Source organism: Pteropus medius, unplaced genomic scaffold, assembly GCF_902729225.1.
Source record: "Pteropus medius unplaced genomic scaffold, Ma_sr-lr_union100, whole genome shotgun sequence".
Classification (NCBI taxonomy): domain Eukaryota; kingdom Metazoa; phylum Chordata; class Mammalia; order Chiroptera; family Pteropodidae; genus Pteropus; species Pteropus medius.
In genome coordinates this window covers 5333260-5351120 of record NW_024340700.1, presented here as the reverse complement: position 1 = coordinate 5351120, position 17861 = coordinate 5333260, and the positions used below count along the sequence as shown (strand labels likewise).

Genomic DNA, 17861 nt, shown 5'->3' with positions numbered 1-17861 from the left:
CAGGGGAGGGATGACGCGGGGCGCAGGTTCCTGCCCCAGAGCCTCTTTCTGGGGTGCAGGGCTGTTCTGAATGGGGTGCCCCACCCGATGCCTTAGCTCTTCCCAGAGGCCTGGGCGTGGGGGTGGGGGGAGCGCAAAGAAAAGGGAAAAGGGGCGGCCGGAGCGATAGAGTCGGGGCGGGGGGGCGCCTGGTTCGGGGGCGCACGACCGCGCTCCGGGCCGCGCCGCTGCCTCCTTCCCCTCCCCGGCCTCGCGTCTTAGGAGGAATGTTATTGTTTGAAGGGCCCTACTGAACCATTTCCTGCTCATTGTCACCTCTCCTCTCTCCTCGAGGAGGTCCCGCACCAAAAGGTAATAAACCAGCCGCTCCCCTCCCGGCCCGGCGCTGCCGCCGCGTAGGGTGGGGAGACGCGCCCCGAACCCCGCTCGCCGGGGATACCCAGACCCGCCCCCTCTCACCTTCTGCAAAAACAAAGCCCAGACCACAGAAGCTAAGAAACTACGGGGTCCCACGCCAAGCACGCGCAGACCTCGTCATCAAAGCCCTGCGTTTTATAAGGGGAGCGAGAAAACTTCCCAAAGGGGGTCGTTTTGTTGATTTCCGTCTGTTTCTCTTCTCTGGGCGCCGGCCCGACCCATGCGCGGCCTCGGAGTGCGGGGCTTCCCCTTCCGAGGTGAGGGCCGCGGGGACCGGGCCGCCGGGCGGGCTGATCCACGGTCGTGGGTGTTAGCGGAGCCACCTGAAGCGCCGCGGGGCGAGGGGCGTGTCGGGGCCGGACACTGTCCAGTGGAGGGCTGTGTCTTCGGAGGGGCGACGCGGGCACCGTAAGCGGCGCTGTGCGCGCTGCTCGCCCGCGAGGGTCGGAGGCCATCCGGCTCGGGCGCGACTTCGGGCTGGCACGCCTGCGGGATCGGGGTGCGCTTGGAGAGCGAGGAGGGAGTTGGGGAGCGTCGTGGGCGGCCCCGCAACCCCGCGGAGTCGTGCGGGCCGGGGCAAGCTCCGGCGCCCGGCTCCTCCCACCTCCCCCGACCTCCTCCGGGACGACAGGGTCCGCCCCGCCGCTTTGATGGAGGTGCAAACATTTGGGGGAGGGCGGAGGTGTAGGGGCTGGGCCGGGGCGCTCGGGGTGGACCTCCGATTTACATGAAACAGGAGCGCGGGAGCCCATTGTTGGCCCCCGGCCCCCAGCCAGTCCCGCGGGGTCTGATATGGCCGCGCTCCGCCAATGGGCTGCGGCCCCCGCACTTCAAAGGGCGCGCGGCCCAATCCGCCGCGCCCCCCTCCGCGGCCGGCGCGGCTCTATTTATGGGCTGGGGACCGATTTTCTTTCCCCAGAGACCTACTCTAGTCGCGCCTTACGGGAGTTCAAGTGGAATAAGCTCCCCCCACCCCTCTCCCCCGCCCCCTCCGCCCCAGATCTGCGTCCTCGCCCTCCTCCCGGGTCTGTGCTGGCACCTGGGCGCAGTCGCCGGCGTTGGCCCGAGCGGCCCCTCTTCTTGGAAGAGCGGCCGCCGACTGCGGTGAAGGTGGCTTTTGGGTATCGAGTCGGGACTTGGGGGGCGGTGGGGAGGGGCGGGCGGGAGGATGAGCTCCCCGGGCACCGAGGGCGCTGGGAAGAGCCTGCAGTACCGCGTGGACCACCTGCTGAGCGCCGTGGAGAGCGAGCTGCAGGCGGGCAGCGAGAAGGGCGACCCCACGGAGCGCGAGCTGCGCGTGGGCCTGGAGGAGAGCGAGCTGTGGCTGCGCTTCAAGGAGCTCACCAACGAGATGATCGTCACCAAAAACGGCAGGTGGGTGCGCCCTGCGCTCGCGTGGCCGGCACCCTGGGCAGCGCCTTACTCCCCTCTCCTGCCGGAGGTCTTTTCGCTCATTTCCACTCGGGCCCCTAAGCGTCACCCTTCTGGGGCGTTATTCACGGAAGGTCGGGGAGGAGAGCTCCTCGCAGGCGTCCCCCGGACCCCCGAGCTGCGCCTCGCCCAGGCTTGCCCGGCTTCCCGGTTCGGCTTGGCTCGGGACCTCCCCGCCCCTGCCTCCGAGGCCATGGAGAGGGTGGAGGACGCCTGGGGACCTAGGGGTGCTCTGGGAAGGGGACAGCTTGGGGGTCCCCATTGTAAACTCCCAAGGGGGCTGCTCTTTGCCCCGAAATGACTCCTGTCTTCAGCTCTCTGCCTTCCGTCTCGGGTGTGGGGTCAGGGTCCTCCTGCTTCTCCTTGCTTTTCAGGAGGATGTTCCCCGTGCTGAAGGTGAACGTGTCCGGACTGGACCCCAACGCCATGTACTCCTTCCTGCTGGACTTCGTGGCGGCCGACAACCACCGCTGGAAATACGTGAACGGGGAGTGGGTGCCGGGGGGCAAGCCCGAGCCGCAGGCGCCCAGCTGCGTCTACATCCATCCCGACTCGCCCAACTTCGGCGCCCACTGGATGAAGGCGCCGGTCTCCTTCAGCAAAGTCAAGCTCACCAACAAGCTCAACGGAGGGGGCCAGGTAGTTGGCGGCGCAAAGAGGGGCCCGCGGGCTGCACCTTCTGCCTGGCGGAGGCTCGCAAGGGATGCTGCTTGCATGGGGGGCGACATCGGCCCAGGAGAAGCTTTCTCAGCCTTCTCCATTGAAGCCTTCATCCAGTGTTGTTTATAGCAGACCGATGGCGGTCACGGCGCAGCCCGGGGGCACGGAGGGGGCGCAGCCTGGGGGGTGCGGAGGGGGCGCGACCTCACCCCGAAGACTCCAGCAGGTCTCACGCTCCGGGGAACTTGCGCGTTTTAGCGCTCAGCTTTCCTAGGGGTACTGAAGATCCCACCCTTGCTGGTAGACGGTCACTTTAGAGCTAAATGAGTGCCACAGTATTTTCGGGTGAATCCTGAACAAACTCGTACAATCGTCCTTTCCTAAAGAACTGTTCACCGGGGGCTTGTTACTGGGCGACCCCGCGAGCCCAGCGTTCAGGGTCCTCGGCAGCCGGAAGCTTTAGGACTTCGTTCCCCCAGGTCGGGGTGGGGTGCGGGGTGGGCGCTCCCGCCTGGGTGGTGCGGCGCATCGCACGTTCCTTTTCCCGGACCCGTCCTGGGGAGCGGCGCTGCCTGGGGCTCCCTCTCACTTCAGCAGGAAAGGGAGTTTCTGGGAGCTGCAAGGTTTTCTCTATCTTGGGTGTATTTTCCCCCTTGACAGCAGGGCAAATAGGTGTTTCCTGATCTTAAGGAGGACTTTGGTTGGCACCACCCCCGTATTCCTGTCTCCCCCAGATCATGCTCAACTCCTTACATAAGTATGAGCCTCGAATCCACATAGTGAGAGTTGGGGGTCCCCAGCGTATGATCACCAGCCACTGCTTTCCGGAGACCCAGTTCATCGCTGTGACCGCTTATCAGAACGAGGAGGTGAGGGGGTGGAGAGGGGTACGGAGGGGGTGCAGAGGGGACCTTCTCAGCATGCTGTCCTCTGGGAGCTTCCTGCCCTTGGGGACAGTATGTGTGATTGATTAGCGTACTTCAGACTGAAAATTAATGCCTTTGCAAATAATTTACCAGAACTATAAAATTGGGACAGATGGGAGAAAAGTTTAAAATAAGTCCTCGTGCAAGCATGCCCCGCCCCTTTAATTCTCTGTAAAAGTATCTAAAACTAGAAGCCTCTGATGAATGCTCGAAATGAAAAGGTGAGTCAAATATTTAGGTAGAGAACCGAGAATTTCTGGAGAACAACATTTGAGTGAGAGAAGGACATCCGATTATTTTGGAAATCTTCCTCAAAGGGCGGGCGGGTCACCTTCCACCTGTGCCGTGTGAATTATCAGCTAGAAACCAAACGCTGTTGAGCGCCAGTAAACTCAGTAAACTTCAATGGGTTAAGTCTGATCCAAGAGCACAGGCGTTTCACGTTTAGCCGGTCAGCTTGTCAGCGCCGGTGACCACCTGGAACTAGCAAGTCGCCATTTCCCAGGCAGACCCAGGATGTGTTTTGAGCTATTTGTCCCATTTATACACCCAGAATAGTGTCCACAGTAGGTTCAGTTTCTTGTGGATTCCACTTAGAAAGTCGGCATTTAAGAACTTTTCACAAATGTGCTATTTTTGACAAAATACCGTAATTCCTCAGCCACTTCAAAATCCAAATAGAAAAATATACCTGGACAGAAGTCTGATTCTGTTTGAACATTTAAAGCGGTGCAGGTGCTTCCCAATTTCTTGGTGCCGTATGAAATCTTCTGCCTATGAGCAATATGCTAGTAAATGTGATTTCTTTTTTTTTTTTTCAGATCACAGCTCTTAAAATTAAATACAATCCATTTGCAAAAGCTTTCCTGGATGCAAAAGAAAGGTGAGAGGATTCTAACTATCCCCTTTGGGCAAAGAGGTGAAAGAGGAACTATTGCTGCGAATACTATTTTCTGAATATTCTTCTTTTTGACCATTCAATACACTTTTTCCGACAGAAGCGATCACAAGGATTTGGTGGAGGAGCCTGGGGACAGCCGGCAGTCTGGGTGCTCCCAACGTACGGTTTGTTGCTCTCTGCCCGGTGTCCCCTGTTTAGGATCAGACTGCTGAGTTGGAGACGCAGCGGACTTGTGCGTCTGGGTGCGGGTGGGGAAGGACTCGCCCTTTCACTGTGCAAGGCTCAGGGCCCCGTGGTCCTGAAAGGCTTCACCCTCTGCTCTGTCGAGGGCTCGTGGCTGCTCGCCCAGCTGGTGGCACCTGTGACAGACATCTGGGCAGAGTTTACCTGGGCTCTTTGGTTTTGCTCCAAAGCGGCTCCAGCCGTGGCGGGGGGTGGATCCACCGAGACATCGGTGAGTGTCCAGACTCTGCTGCGCTGGGGCAGAGGAGGACCCAGCTCTCTATGTCCCTTTGCGGTGGTCTCTGTTTCTGTCCCTGGTTGAAAACCGAAGGGCCGTCTTTGGAGCAACGCTGCTGAGTGACACGTTAAGGTTCCTCCCTCGGCGCCTTAGGTTCTGCAGACAGGAAGGAGTCTTGCGCACACTGGTTTGCGTGGAAACTGAATGGTGGCTCACGGGGCCTGCGAAGTCGGCTTCAGGGGACCCGTGAGCCAGAGCAGAGGGGAGCAGGTCGAGATGGCCGTGTCCAGTAGGAGAAAATGCTTTTTCCGGCTCTCTTGTCACAGGGAGGGGACTCGGAGAGTTTAAGGAAGGGACACTGTTGGGACAGAAAAGTTAGTGTTTCCCGGTCCCCGCTAGGGGCTGGAGGAGCCTGCACGGCACACTCCTCGGCCATGTCTGTGCTGGTTTCCTTTTTTAAAAAAAAATCATCTTCTAGCCGAATTTAACTGTCACTCTCCTGAGTGGCTCGTGGCCTCATGTCTGGCGAGGGACGGGGCCTGTGCTCGGTGGGCACGGGCGGACCCTCCCTCACTTCAGGGTGGTCCGAAGAAGCATTCATAGTTTGGGAATTGGGGCCGGACTAGCTGCGCCCCCTAGGAGCGCCTTTTCTGAGTTAAAAGCAAAAGAAATGAAAAAACAGAGTGGAGAAGGAACTGGGGTTTTAGGGGACAGTGCTGGGAGGCTCCTCAGTGGATGAGTAGCAGAGGGAACGTGAGCAGAAAACGGTGCCCCCAAGGCAAGGACCGCAGCTCCTCCGTGCGACCGTGCGGGTGACGGGGAGGATGGAGGGACACGGCTTGTGTGGCCGGCCTGCGTGTCGAGTGGGCCTGGCTGTGAATTTTGTCTGTTTTTACATGTTATTCACGCTCGGCAGTTAGGACCTGAAGGCCCATTGGCCCGAGGGGATGGAAAACCCAGTAAGAAAAATCCCACCGAGGTGGGGAGAGGTCTGGGGTGCTGCGGGGGGCCAGACAGGAATGGCTGGGGGAGCAGCGGGGCCGGCAGAGGCTGGGGTCTCCCGGGTTTCCTCAGGGGCTCCGTGGGTTTGGAGACCTGGTTGACCTGCGGCTCCCAGTGTGGGGCTGACGTCACGATGCCTTCAGACTTGGACTGGATGCTTGGTGTTGACACTGCGAACCCCACTCCATCGGGGACCGCAGTCCCCTGGCCTCAGCCCTCCTGTCCTCTAAATGACACCGTAAGGAAGTGGCAGTTACTCAGCATTCTTTTCCCACAGCCGGGGGGTGGCTTATCCCCGGAGCCGGCGCACTGTGCCCTCCCGCCGCCCCCCACCCTCAGTTCGGAGGCCCCCTGCCACTTCCCTCCACGCATGGCTGTGAAAGGTGCCCCACCCTGAGGAACCACCGTCCGTCCCCCTACCCCAGCCCCTACGCGCCTCGGAACAGCTCTCCAAGTAAGTCGTGGGTTGAGGTAGATGGGGCTCAGGGGTGGGGGGCTCCGGAAAGGCACCTGGGGGGTCCAAAGGGCAGGAGAGGAGGACCTCTCTGAGCCACACCCGAGCCAGCGGCGGGCTGGCCGCAGAGGTCCAGGCCGGGGCCCGGGTGGTGGCGTGAGCTTCCACGCCCCAGAACCGGGGGGCCCTCTCCAGGGGCCCTGCATTCGGATACTTCGTGAACCTCTCCAGAGGGCTGTCGGGGGGCCCGGCGCAGGAGCTGCTGGCGTGCCTAATCCGAGTGTGCTTCTGGAGTGTGCCCGGTCAGCAGCCTCGCGGCCGCTGCCACCAGCCTGAGCTGGCTACGTCGCGGGCGGGCCAGAAGCACAGGTTCCCCAGGCCCTCAGGCGGCCTCGACGTGGGCCTCAGTGGTCTGAACTCCAGGCCAGGACACGAGATCCCCGTGCCTGGGGCTCTGCGACCCCGTGTGGGCCTAGACTTAGTTTTGTCTGGCTCCAAAGGGAGGAAAAAGCTAATGAACCCGTAAAACAATTAAGCAATCAAAGCCGATTTGAAACGCAAGGGGCAGTATTTGGTAAGGAAGCAGCCGGGACTCCTTCGGCTGGAGGCTGGACGGTCATATTTTAAGTTTTGCCTGGAATAATGGTTCCTGAAGCCCTTTCGAGTCTTAAGAAAGCCCTCTGGGCAAAGGCAGGTTCGAGCGGTAGGTATTTTTACTTTAAAGTATAATAATAAATCCCCAGCGAGCGATGGTGGGGCTCCACGTCCACAGGTGGCACAAAACGCTGGGGCTTCCTGGGCCGTTTCCAGCATCCACGTCTGGCAGCAAACGGGGCCTCCGCGGACGGGCGGAGCAGCGGGCGGGAGCAGCGGGCGGGAGGCCCGCCGTTCCCGTGGCCACCTTCGTTCCCACCGTGGGGTGGCCGTGGCATTTGTTGCCTTTTGTTGCTCTTGGGAGGCGTTGTCGCTGACGCCGCTCTCTGCCTCCGCAGCCTACCCCGACAGTTCGCCCGCGTGTCTGTCCATGCTCCAGCCCCACGACAACTGGTCCAGCCTCGGAATGCCTGCCCACGCCGGCGTGCTGCCTGTGGGCGCTGGCGCCGGTCCACCCGCGGGCCCCAGGTAACGGTGGGCTGGGAGGCGATGCAGGGGCGCCCGTGGCCGTGAGCCCCTGCCGTTCCCCGGCCTTCGTCCTGCCCTTTACCTCTGGGTGGTTGGGTTTCTGTTGGTAACGTGGCCGGCTACGTGCTGGGGTCCCGGGTCCCACGCCGGTGAGTGGCCGCTCCGGTCTGTGGCTCCCTGAGGGCGGGTGGCCCTCGACAGGAAGAGACCAGGGCCCCGTCCTTGTCCCGGTGCTGCTACTTACCAGTTCACGTGATGGACTCGTCTCTTAAACTCCGAGCCTCATTTCCTCAAGAAAATGGATCACGAAAACCCCAGTCTCAGCCTGGCTTTGCAGGGCTGTTGGGTGGATTTTGGAGAAGTGTTTCCAGAACCTTTTTTTTTTTTTGACGGGAGCTATTCAATTAATTCGTTGGCTTTTCTGTGGGCATAGAATCAAAGTCCTTAACATATATGCTGAGTGACTCGTAAAGAATGGTGACTATTAGGAACCTGAAAATTATGGAGAGGAAAATTGGCTTAAAAAAATCAAGCTGATCAGGGAATGCATTACATTTCTTCATAGGATTTTTATAATAAAAAGCTAGAAGCCAATTTTTATCTTCCAGTGAGGAAATGGGCTCGGAGGTTTTATAGGACTGAGCGAGGTGCTGGCTCACAGCAGAGTGAGTCCATAGCCCAGTTAGTCATCTAGGCCTCAGGAGTAGTGCACTTTATTGTACATAGACTCAAAACATGTCGAAAATCTTAATTCTTTTTGTCTAGGAGATGATTCCTTTATAATAAGAACCTAATTGTCTGCTTTAAAAATTAAGCAAACGATGCACAAACCAGCAAACTTTCAAGGCCTCTGGGGTCACTTAGAAACCACACAGACGTCAGATGACCTGTAGGTTGCAAACTCTTGGCAATGGGGACCCCATCTGAGGTCTTCGGTACCATTCTTTTAATCTGTAAAGTGGGATAGCAACGCACCTCGCTTAACGCAGGCTCCTTTGCAAGTTCAAATTCATCTGAATACAGGACATGGCTCGGCAAAGACTATATAGCACAGTATAGTGTAGGCCTCACTGATTCATTTATAGATGGACTTGTACGAGAAAGCGATTTTCTCTGAACAGCTTTAGCATGGTTTAGTGCTGTTCAAATCTACGTTCTTAGACTGGAGGGTTTAATACTTATTTCCATTCCTTCCGTAGATCGGGTACAGGGCCTCGAAAGTAGTGTAAGGGGACACAGCTGGTCAAGGGCAGAGCTGGGATTTGTTCCCAGTGGAACTCCTGGGTCCCTTGCTTTCTGCGCTGCGTGATGCCAACCTATGTGTAGATGTCACAGGACGAAGGGCAGGCCGCAGTGCCGGGGTAGGGGTCCTGTCAGGGACGCCTTCCAAGGGTGCCCCCGAGGGTGTGAAGCCCCCGGAGAACCCCCACAGTGGGGTGGGGGCGCGAGACACCAGGCGTCTCAGGCACATCCTGGGAAGGTGGATTCAGCCCGCTTGGGAATTGTGGCTTCTGAACACGACCGTGACACTCCGGGCCTGGGGTCTTCAGTAGCCAAGCCCTGGCGCTCTGCGGAGATGCAAACAGCCTCTTTAGTGGCTTCCCATCTGTTTCTCGTTGACAGATGGGACAATGACAGACACACCTCAGTGTGGTTTACGCAGGGGAAATGACCCATTTGCAAGAGGCCATTTCCCCCAGATCTCAGGATAGGGTTTTTGGGGTTGGGTCCCCCCGCCCCCGGCCCTGACTCGCCCCCCCTTCTCGCTTCCTCCGTTGCAGCCAGCACCCCGGCCTGTGGCCTGTGAGCAACGGCGCCCCGCCTCCGGGCATGCCCGCGGGCCTGGGGGCGCAGTTCTTCCGAGGGGCCGCCGCGCACCCCGCGCCCCTCGCGCACCCCGCCTCGGCCGCCGCCGCGTCAGGGTCCCCGCTGTACGACGGCGCGCCCGCGGCCACAGACGTCCCCGACAGCCAGTACGACGCCTCGGCCCAGGCGCGCCTCATGGCCTCGTGGACACCCGTGTCGCCGCCGTCCATGTGAACCCGCGGGGACTTCCCGGCTGTGGCGACGCTGTCGGTTCAGTGGGTCCGCCAGGGACACGGGGCGGCCTTACCGCCCCCGCTTTCACGCGAGGGGAGGGGTACGCGTCGTGCGGTGGACCAAGCGACCCCCAGCGCCCCTTCCCCGCAGCGCCCGCGCGCCCTCGGGGTCATCTACCTGCCGCAGGTGGAGTCACGTGTGGAAGCGACGCAGGGGGCCGTTCACCACGGTCCGCAGTAAGGTGGTTGGCCAGGGCGCAGGAACCCACGTTCGTTTCTCCACAGCTCACAGGTGGCTTGGGCACATCAGAATGAGTCAGCTCGGCGGGTCCCACCTGCGGCAGATAAAAAGCACACTTTTAATTCCCTTCCTTGCTGCTCTGGAGTAGTGTCCAGGCCCCTGTGTGGCAGATGTCATAGCTGGAGCCGAGCTGTGGAGCACAGGTGGTGCCCCGGTTGAAGACACAGCTTAGTTGAAATGCGCGTTTGCCTGCCCTGCCCTGCCCACCAGTGTGTGTCTGTTTCGAGCCTAGGTAGCCAACCCCCTGTATTGTTAAATCCACAGCTGTTTTTTCTTTCGACACGGTAGCCAAAGACAATCAGCAGAAAGCATTTTCTGCAAAATAAAGGCAATATACAAAATTCGGTTGGTCTAGTGATTATTCAAATCCCTCCTCTTTTTGGGTGACATACTGCTGTTCCAGCTGGTGGCAAAGCCTTTGTCCCAAAGAAACATTTCTATCTGCGACGAACTTTAATACTTTATCTCACCAGACCAGTTCGCAGTACTGGAAGAGAAATATTTACTCAACACTCATGGCTACAAAAATGCAAAAGATGCTGAGTGATTTTCGAGAGGTTGAAGCAGCCACCGCTGAATCGCGGAAGACCTGTGGGTCCTGACAGAATGGGGAACGTAAAGATGAATGTGGGGTGTCCACCGAGCCAAACGAAAGCACCTACAATGAGCTGACGGGGAGTCACGGCTGGGAGATGAAGCTGCAGGGGCCGCAGCCGTTCGAACGATGTGGCCTTTGTAAACAGCCGGAACCTCGTTGTGCTCGGGGGGCCAATTCCTCTGATCGTGACAGAATTCTTAATTCGATCCCGCTTGTTCGGGCTTGACGTTCTGAAGCTCTGCTTTCGAAAGGGCACAGAGGGCCAGTCTCAGGAGCTCGGTTCGTAAGGCGCCATTACGTGGTGGCGAGGGGTAAGTGGCAAAAGGCCGAGGGACGCTGGAATGACCCAGAGGAGTTGGAGAAGGCCCTTTCCATTCAGCATGGCTAACTTATTAAAGATCCTTGTTAGCTCACTGGTTGTCCCCGCCAGCTGCTTAGTCCCGTGCTCTGGCTTCCTTAGACTCCTACTATGTCTAGGACACACACTAATTCATCTGCCTCGTTGAGTGTAAACCTAGAATTTCAGTGTAAATGGCTGAATTTGTAGCGTGTCTGTGCCAGCTTTCCCTGTGGGACGTGCTGCTTATAAGCGATTGGCCACTTGAAAGTTTTTCTTGGTTTTACAACAGCCAGGTTTTGTTGCTACTTATATGTAGTAATATCCCAAATCGGGAGATGTGTTGACATAAATGTATTGGAAGAGTATTTCTGGATAAACCACTGCCTGGGTATGGCTGGGAAATAAACTGGCCCCAGTCTGGGACTGTGGGTCCTGCCTAGCACAGGTGTGGTGTCTGCTGGACAAGGGCGAAGGGCTTTTAGGAAAGGAGTCGGGGGTGGACGGGCCACCCTCTGATCCCACTGCACTGGCAGCCACCTCACTGTGAACTTGGTCCCCTCTGGCCCCCTGGAGCAGGATTTTGTATTCCTGGGACTCACCCCAGCACCCGCCCCTGTGCAGGCCTCACCCGCGGGAGTAGCAGCCTGGCTGGATGGTGCCGGCCCCGGCTATGCTCTGGCCGGGGGAGGACCGAGTCCCAGGCCCCTCCCTCCAGGGGCCGTTGCCTCCGGTTGTGGAGAATGGTTTTACAAGTAGAGGGTGGACAGGGTCTCGGCATGTTTGAGTTTCTAAAGGTGACCCAGAGCTCAAATTCATTAATATTGTGATAGACCACGCTGTCTTTCCACTTACGTAGTGGGCCAGGGGCAGCGACACGGGGCAGAGGGCATGCGATTGGCTGCAAAACACCTGGATCTGAGAATCCATTTTCCTCACTTGCTGTGGGACCCCAGGAGAGTTAGTTACACACTCTAGAAATTCAAGTATGGAGAAGGAAAAGCTTCTCTATCAGGCTTGCTGTGAGAAATGAGAGACAATGGCATTGCAAAGTGGGTGCGAACAGGCCGTGTGCTGTGGGCATCAGACTTGAGTCTGAGGCAACACACAAGCTAAAGCCCCAGCTCTGTCAGTGGAGCCCTTACAGAGAGATGCTGCCGCATACGAGAAACCTAGAGTCCAATCGGAGGCCGCCTGTCCTAATTTGGAATACAAAGTCTTTTTACATCTGGAGGGAAATTCCTATGAATTATATCTCAGGTAGGCTCTCAATTATGCACGAACAAAAAATATACAGCCCAGTCTTTCAAAATTAATGATACAATCTGAGCTCTGTGTATTTGGGTGACAGAGGGGACCGCCCCCCTGCATGTATGGGTTGAAAGAGATCTTTAAAAAACGTTCTCTGTGACCGATTTAATGTGTGTGGACTCATTGTTTCATTACATCTTTTTTTCTTTTTTGAGGGGAGGTGGTGGTGGTTGGTAGGGATTATTTCTTCTAAAAAGAAAAAAAAAATGTCTTGGAATATGTATTTCAAAGATGAATGTATAATAAACATATGCCTGACCAGGAATACAGACAGGTAAGCAAATAAATATCTCTATGAGATTAAGATGGGACATCTGTAATCAGGTTAAAATTAGAGCCAATCATAAAATGATAAAGTGATCCAAACCCCAAAGTCTATTTTTAACATAATATTATATTTAAGAAACTGTATTACTAAACTGGAGAATTATACTGCTCCATAATAAAGATATACACTTAGATTATGGCAGTATACCCAGAAGTCTAAAGATGGTTTATTGTTAAAATCCCATTCCCAGTTCCCAAGGCTATAGTTTTGAGAAGAAAAGCTTATTTTTCTTCTATTTAAATATGTTTATAATTCTAATATTCTTTTGGTTAAAAAGAAGAGGCTAAACAACTTCATTTTCTGATTAAAAAAATTAATGCCAAATTGCGAACTGAGTAATTATAAAACAATTATATAAATAGGCTGTAAAGATTTAATATTTTATAAAAAAATAATAATGCAGCGTGGGTTTACAGCATGTGCTCAAGCAGATGTACGACAAAGTACCTTTGGGGCTGGGGAGAAGTGTGAGTCATATGGTAAGGTTCTCACACCATTAAGAAAATACTGCAGTATTCAAGGCAGACTGTGATAGGTTAGCGACATCTGCTGTAAACCCTAGAGCGAGCATTAAAAAAAGTATTATGGCAAAGAAGACAACAAAGGAGATACAATGGAATCATAAAAAAAAATACTCTAAGGAAGGCAGAACAAGAGAAAAGCGAACAGAAAGGTGAGACCATTAGAAAACAAATAGCAAGATGGTTATTTTAAACTTAGCCGATGCTCGCGGTAAACGCAAACGGCCCAGCTCAGGCCTGGACGGTCAGGTTTGATGAAAGGCAGGTCCCGACTACACGCTCCCTACATCACGTGCGCTTGGCGTGAAGACACACGTAGGTTAACAGTGCAGTGACGGGAAAAGATACACCGGTCCCAGTCCCAGGGAAGCTGGAGCGTCTGTGTCAGCGGCCGACAAACTGGGCATCGGAGCCCGGAGCCGCCAGGAGCAGGGCGGCGGGCCCGGAGCAGGACGAGCGGGGAGCCCACGCCAGGACGCAGACCGCGGCCTGAGCAGGGCGCCTGCTACCCCAGAACAGAGGGCCGGGGACATCCGCCGGGGGCTTGTTCTGCCGCGCGTCTCGGATTTTTCCCCTTTTCACACGGGAGTGTTTTCCTGGAACCGTGTTTTGTACGTGGAGCGTGGGAGGCCGCAGCCTTTTACTTCGCGGGTGTCTGGGTCTGAATGAGCCGCACCGGGCCGGTGCGCGCCGCGTTTCTAGATTTTGAGCCTGACGCTGGAGTGAGTTGCTTCCACGAGGCTGTGATGGTGGCATTGTTGCCCCCGACTCTTTGTTGTAACCGGAGCCCATGGCTCCAGCAGGTACCTTCCAGCTACTATCTTCTTTCTAGAAGTTGCTGTGACCAAAAGGTGACGCCGTTTCAGGGATGGGAGACAGAAAAGCAACCTCGGCAGATCTGACCGTGCAATCGTTCCACGGGGAGGTCTTCTAATTCAAGGTGTACCGCCCCGTCCGTCAGGGCTGGGACCCCGACCAACCACCCGCCGCTGCGGACAGACCCAGCAACGCTCCTGCACCTGCGGCTCGACCGCTAAGACCAAGGTGGGCGTCCTGACGGGCCACTGCCTGGAGGCAGGCGGCCATCACATTGCCCAGAAAGCCCTCCGCCTTGCTTGCAGCCCCTGGTTCTGCTCACTGAGTAACAGCAACCAAGAGGCCGCTTTCGAGCGCCCCGACTGGGCGGTGGCACCCCGTCCTCCGCTGACACGCGCGACTGCATCGCCCCTTTCTTGACACCTAATCCAAGCTCGGCTGCAGGAAGTGCCCCCTCTGAGACGTCCGCGGTGTCTCCCCTGGGCCCGGGCTGTGGGTCAGGAGTCGGACTCCCTGGCGACACCTGTGAGTCACCGAGCATCCTTTCTCATTAAGCAGGAAGTGGCTTTGGGGCCCTTCCCCTCTTAGCCCTCATCCGCATAGGTTTGGGGCTAGGGAGGGCCCCGCGTCCTAAGGGCAGACAACTTTCGGGCCTGGAAGACCCAATCAGTCTGTTCGGGGCCTTATTTCAGAAAAGACTTTATTCTGATATTTCTCGTCACTTTCTCAGTAGGAGCAAAGAATCCACCGTAACGCGAGAGAACATCGCTTTGGTGAAGACTCAGTCTTCCCCTGTCTTAAGAACAGAGGCCACACGTGCACCCGAGCTGGGGGACGCCCCGATCCTGAAGGGTCATGCTTGACGTCTGCACAAACCCCCTTCTGTGGTCGAGTCTCTGTGCACCTGCCTCCAGTGACCGCACGGCTAGACCGTGTCATTCAGAGAGCGGATTTCGTGCACGTCCGCGTTCCCAACGCATTTCATGTTCGTTGCTAGCTTTCCGGGTTTTGTAGAATGAACTCCATCCTTAGACCGTGTTAATCGGTTTTTGACATGTAACGCTACGTAAAAACCAACTCTGCCTCTCAGGGGCTCACAAAATCAAACCCTGTTGCTCGCTCTCATTGCATGTCGGTGGCTACAGGTTGGGGTCTGTGGCTCTGTCCCAGGTGGTGGGGTGGTGGTGAAATCTGGTCCCTGGGTCTTTTCCCTTGAGGCCAGGGTTGAGGGACGCACCCCCTGGGCTAACAGCTCTCACAGTGGAAGACGGAAGATTCAGCAGAACCTTCCGGAGTTTCTTAAACCTTTGCTCTTCGCTGGCAAGCTTTAACTTCCACCCCTGTTACACTGGCCAAATCAAGTCGCATGGCCCGGCCGACGTCAGTGGGACCGGAACCGCGTCTCCCAGCCCGGGGGGTTCAAAGGGAGAGGGGAGTGACTGGCAGGAAGCACAGCACAGCGCACGTAAACCGTCCATCCCCACGATGGCCTCCCTCCACGGATGAAGCGGCCTAAGCGGTAGCTCCATACGGCTCGACGCATGCCTCGTACAAAGATGTCGTATTTCGGTTCTAATGAACGCACCTCGTGTGTGGCAAATGATTCCAAATGTTGTTAAAATACAGTTTAAAAAGTCCTAATAAAGAGACGACCATCCAAATGGGAAAATATATTTGCAAGCAATGCCTCCAGTAAGGGCCTAATATGCAAAACAGACAAAGAACTCATAAGACTCAAAAACAACAAAAAAAGATCCAGTCAAAATATGGGCGAAGGACCTGAACAGACACTTCTCCCTAGAGGACATACAAATGGCCAACAGATATCTGAAAAGATGCTCAGCATCGCTAGCTATCAGGGAAACGCAAATCAAAACCACGATGAGATACCATCTCACACCTGTTAGAATGACTATTATCAACAGGACAAGTAATAACGAGTGTCGGAGAGGATGTGGAGAAATAGGAACCCTCATATGCGGCTGGTGGGACTGCGAATCAGTACGGCCGCTGTGGAAAACAGTATGGAGGTTCCTCAGAAAACTGGGAATTGATCTACCATGTGATCCAGCCATCCCTCCCTCTACTGGATATTTACCCCAAAGACTTGAAAACTCATATCCGAAAACATACTTGCACACCAGTGTTCACAGCAGCATTATTCACAGTGGCCAGGACATGGAAGCAACCGAAGTGTCCTCCGATAGATGATTGGCTAAAGAAGCTGTGGTACATATATACAATGGAATATGACTCAGCCATAAGAAGAGATGAAATCCTGCCATTTGCGACAACATGGATGGACCTTGAGATAATCATACTAAGCGAAATAAGCCAGACAGAAAAAGTTGAAGATCATATGATATCACTTACATGTGGGCTATAAACCTAAAAGCAACAAATGAACAGAACAAACAAACAGAGACTCATGGACACGGACAATAGACTGGTGGTTCCCAGAGGGGCGGGGGGAGGGAGGAGGGGGAAAGGGGTCAAATATGTGGTGACGGGAAGAAATCTAACATGGGAGGCGAACACACAGTGTAAATATACATATGCCTTACTGTTAAAGTGTGCAGCTGAAATTTACTGGATTTCGTTAACCAATGTCACCGTAAAAATTAAAGCAAAAATTAGTGCTGATAAAAGAAAAGCTTATCCGCCGATTCGCAGAGCACCTGTGGTCGTGGGTGTGCGGGGGCAGCAGCGGCAGACCCCTGACCCGCGGGCGAGGGCCAGAACGGAGGCCATGCCCGCTTTCTCTGCGGACCGGCTCTCCCTGGCGGACCACGGGCCCTCACTCCCATGTGTGCTCGTTCCTAAAGCTGCTTGAGCCGGTTCTTGGGGCGGAGGGTCCCCTACTCCCCCACTTCACTGCTGCCAACCCAGGGGAAAGGCTTACTACCAACTCACCAGGATCTTCACCGACTCAGGTGTGCCAGCCTCTGGGTGTCAGACGAAAGACAGCCGCTCCATTCTGGGGCATCACAGAGGTCCCCAAACTCCCCCCAATCCATGCCAGTAAGAGTCCGCATGGGACAAGATGCTCCCTTCCCAGCACCCAAGCGTCCAGCCACCCGCAGAAACAAGCTGGTCGGCCTGCACGATGACAGCAGCTATCATTTTGGGTCCTAATTATGTGCCCATCACTGCTCAAAGTGCTTGTGTCAGTTCAGCCTCCCAGGAAACCTCTCTCTCTTCATAGCTGAGGAAGTGGCGGTGCAGAGAAGCAGACCCTTGCCACGCACACCTGGCCTAGCGGGACGGGCCAGGTGTGCTCGCCTGGGCTGTCATGTGGGATTTCCGCAGGACCATCTCGGTTTGGGGCAGCTATGAATAGGGCCGCGATAAGCATTCTTCACAGTGTTCTCATTTCTCTGTCACATGTAACTAGGGATACAGGGTAAGCGAACGTTGAACTTTATAAGAAATGCCCCAAAGTGCCTGTACCGTCTTAAACTCCCACTGGTGATGCATCAAAGTTCTAATCTCTGACTCTTTAAAACTTCTGGGTCTATTAACAATTTCCTTTTTATTACCATGGGCCCCTGTGCCTTGCTTTTGCAAATATGTCTTGTAATTTTCGATTTTCTGCTGGCTATTTTTGTAGAAAGAACAGTAGAGATGGAAGTAAATGACTTTCCCCTCCAGACAGGCGAGACTCTTATTCTGCGAGGCTGAAGTGAGGATCGGTCCGTCTGCTCTGTGGCTGAGTGTGGTTCCGTTGCACGTTCAGTTCGAGTCAGCTCACTACTGGCTTACGGATTTTGACGGCCGGACCAACACAGCCTGGAGTTTGAATGATGGCCTGGTCCTGTCGGAGCTGCTGCCCCGCGCCCTCTGCAAGCCCGGAACGCCTCGGAGGGGCTCTCGTCTCTCTCGCTGTCTGGGAGAGGCTCCCTGCGCTCGGGGGAGCCCCCACACCTCCTGGGAGCCCTCTCGGCCCTCACGCCCCATCCCAGCTTTCACTCTCAGCACCCGGCAAAGTGCTCGGTAGAAGCCGGTGGAAACGGTTGGAGGTTGGGTGCAGAACTGACCTGTGATGCAGGCTGCTCAGGATTCGGACTAGTTGCTACCGCCCACATGCGGATGTGAGACGTCTGGCTGGTCACCGCCTCGGCCGCGGTAGGGTCACTCCATTCTCGTCACTCTGCCGTGGACAAGACCATCTGTGAATGGCGTGTCACTTTCTGGAGTTGAGTTCATTTACATATGTCTGTGTTTTCAGAAATCCGAG

General features: G+C 55.8%; 1 protein-coding gene across 2 annotated transcripts; it reads left to right on the top strand.

The window, feature by feature from the left end:
* Nucleotides 1–950: 950 nt before the first annotated feature.
* Nucleotides 951–9606, top strand: TBXT (T-box transcription factor T). 2 transcript variants are annotated; one of them, XM_039880890.1, is made up of 8 exons: nt 951–1791; nt 2223–2487; nt 3243–3377; nt 4256–4317; nt 4433–4494; nt 6075–6251; nt 7244–7373; nt 9155–9606. In XM_039880890.1, exons 1-8 carry the CDS (start codon nt 1586–1588, stop codon nt 9411–9413), a joined length of 1296 nt encoding a protein of 431 aa, XP_039736824.1. In that variant the 5' UTR covers nt 951–1585; the 3' UTR covers nt 9414–9606. The 2 variants fall into 2 exon arrangements, with proteins under 2 accessions (XP_039736824.1, XP_039736833.1); XM_039880899.1 differs by lacking the exon at nt 6075–6251 and having other exon boundaries at nt 1586–1791.
* The last annotated feature ends 8255 nt before the right edge of the window (nt 9607–17861 follow it).